The following is a 1504-nucleotide window of genomic DNA, read 5'->3' on the forward strand; positions in this document are numbered from 1 at the left end:
CCTGTTGATTCTGCTGGACGCTCGTCTCCATACACCCATGTACTTTTTTCTCTGCAACCTCTCTCTGGTGGACTTTGGTTACTCCTCAGCTGTCACTCCTAAGGTCATGGCTGGGCTTCTCATGGGAGATAAGATCATCTCCTACAACCCTTGTGCAGCTCAAATGTTCTTCTTTGTAGCCTTTGCTACTACAGAAAGTTACCTCTTGGCTTCCATGGCCTATGACCGCTATGCAGCAGTGTGTAAACCCCTACATTATACCACCACCATGACCACAAGTGTGTGTGTTTGTTTGGCCATAGGCTCCCATATCTGTGGTTTCCTAAATGCCTCTATACACACTGGCGATACATTCAGTCTCTCTTTCTGTAAGTCTAATGTGGTCCATCACTTTTTCTGTGATATTCCAGCAGTCATGGTTCTTTCTTGCTCTGATAGACATGTTAGTGAGATGGTTCTAGTTCTTGTGGTTGGCTTCAATATATCTTTTGCTCTTCTAGTTATCTTTATTTCCTACATGTTCATATTTTTCACCATTCTAAACATGCGAACAGCTGAGGGATACTGGAAAGCTTTATCCACTTGTGCCTCACATCTCACTGCTGTCTTCATCTTCTACGGGACAGTTATTTTCATGTACCTACAACCTAGCTCCAGTCATTCCATGGACACAGACAAAATGGCTTCGGTATTCTATGCTATGGTCATCCCCATGCTCAACCCTCTTGTCTACAGCCTGAGAAACAAGGAGGTCAAGAGTGCATTTAAGAAGGTTGTTGAAAAAACAAAATTGTCTTTAGGCTTACCTTTGTAGCATTGTAGGATGAAAACAACATAGTTTCATCCATCTCAGGTTGTCTTTGTCAAATAGCCCATATTTCTAGGCCTACCATGTAACTAAACATACTCTGTTGTCTAGTGGAAAACAACAAATAGTTTTTCCAGAAGTACAATACCTGAAAGAGAATGTAACTGTCATAATAATTTTAATATTTTGCTTTCAAATGCTAGCCAATTACATTTTAAATATTCACATATTTTCTACACGTGCTCTCTTTAATATGCCAGTATTAGCATATATGTCCCTAGACACAGAGGCTTTGAATAGAAACACATGCAAGAATCTGATGCGAATTTATTAAGTGAGGTAAGTGTAATGCATCTAGTTTTTAATAAACAAATTTAAATAACCAAGAGATACATCAGAATTAAAACACATGCCTAATCTTGGTTCTGTAGTTGAAAATTTTCCAAGATTCCAAAATAAAGTGACATGGAATTATTTATTACAGGTATTTACTTTTGCTCATATTTTATCCAAGGCTACATACTACATTTTTTACAATTTTTTTTGTCAATAGTGCCACCACAGGAAATATTGTGCACATACATATAATGTACATAAATGGTGAAAAAATGTAAAACTGTATAGCATAGTGTGCCTATATATATACCATGTACAACTCGCCTCACTCATCTTCATTGAAATGTGAAAATGTTATTC

General features: G+C 37.5%; 1 protein-coding gene across 1 annotated transcript; it reads left to right on the forward strand.

Moving 5' to 3' along the window:
* Nucleotides 1–7: 7 nt before the first annotated feature.
* On the forward strand, nt 8–814 carry LOC101651226 (olfactory receptor 5B3-like; the record flags this gene model as incomplete). The annotated part of the gene is made up of 1 exon (XM_004714978.1): nt 8–814. A coding segment is annotated over one exon (807 nt), but the record flags the coding sequence as incomplete, so codon positions are not given.
* Between the last annotated feature and the right edge of the window lie 690 nt (nt 815–1504).

This window comes from Echinops telfairi, unplaced genomic scaffold (assembly GCF_000313985.2).
Source record: "Echinops telfairi isolate 266 unplaced genomic scaffold, ASM31398v2 ScPeMD7_7416;HRSCAF=8454, whole genome shotgun sequence".
NCBI classification, from domain to species: Eukaryota; Metazoa; Chordata; class Mammalia; order Afrosoricida; family Tenrecidae; genus Echinops; species Echinops telfairi.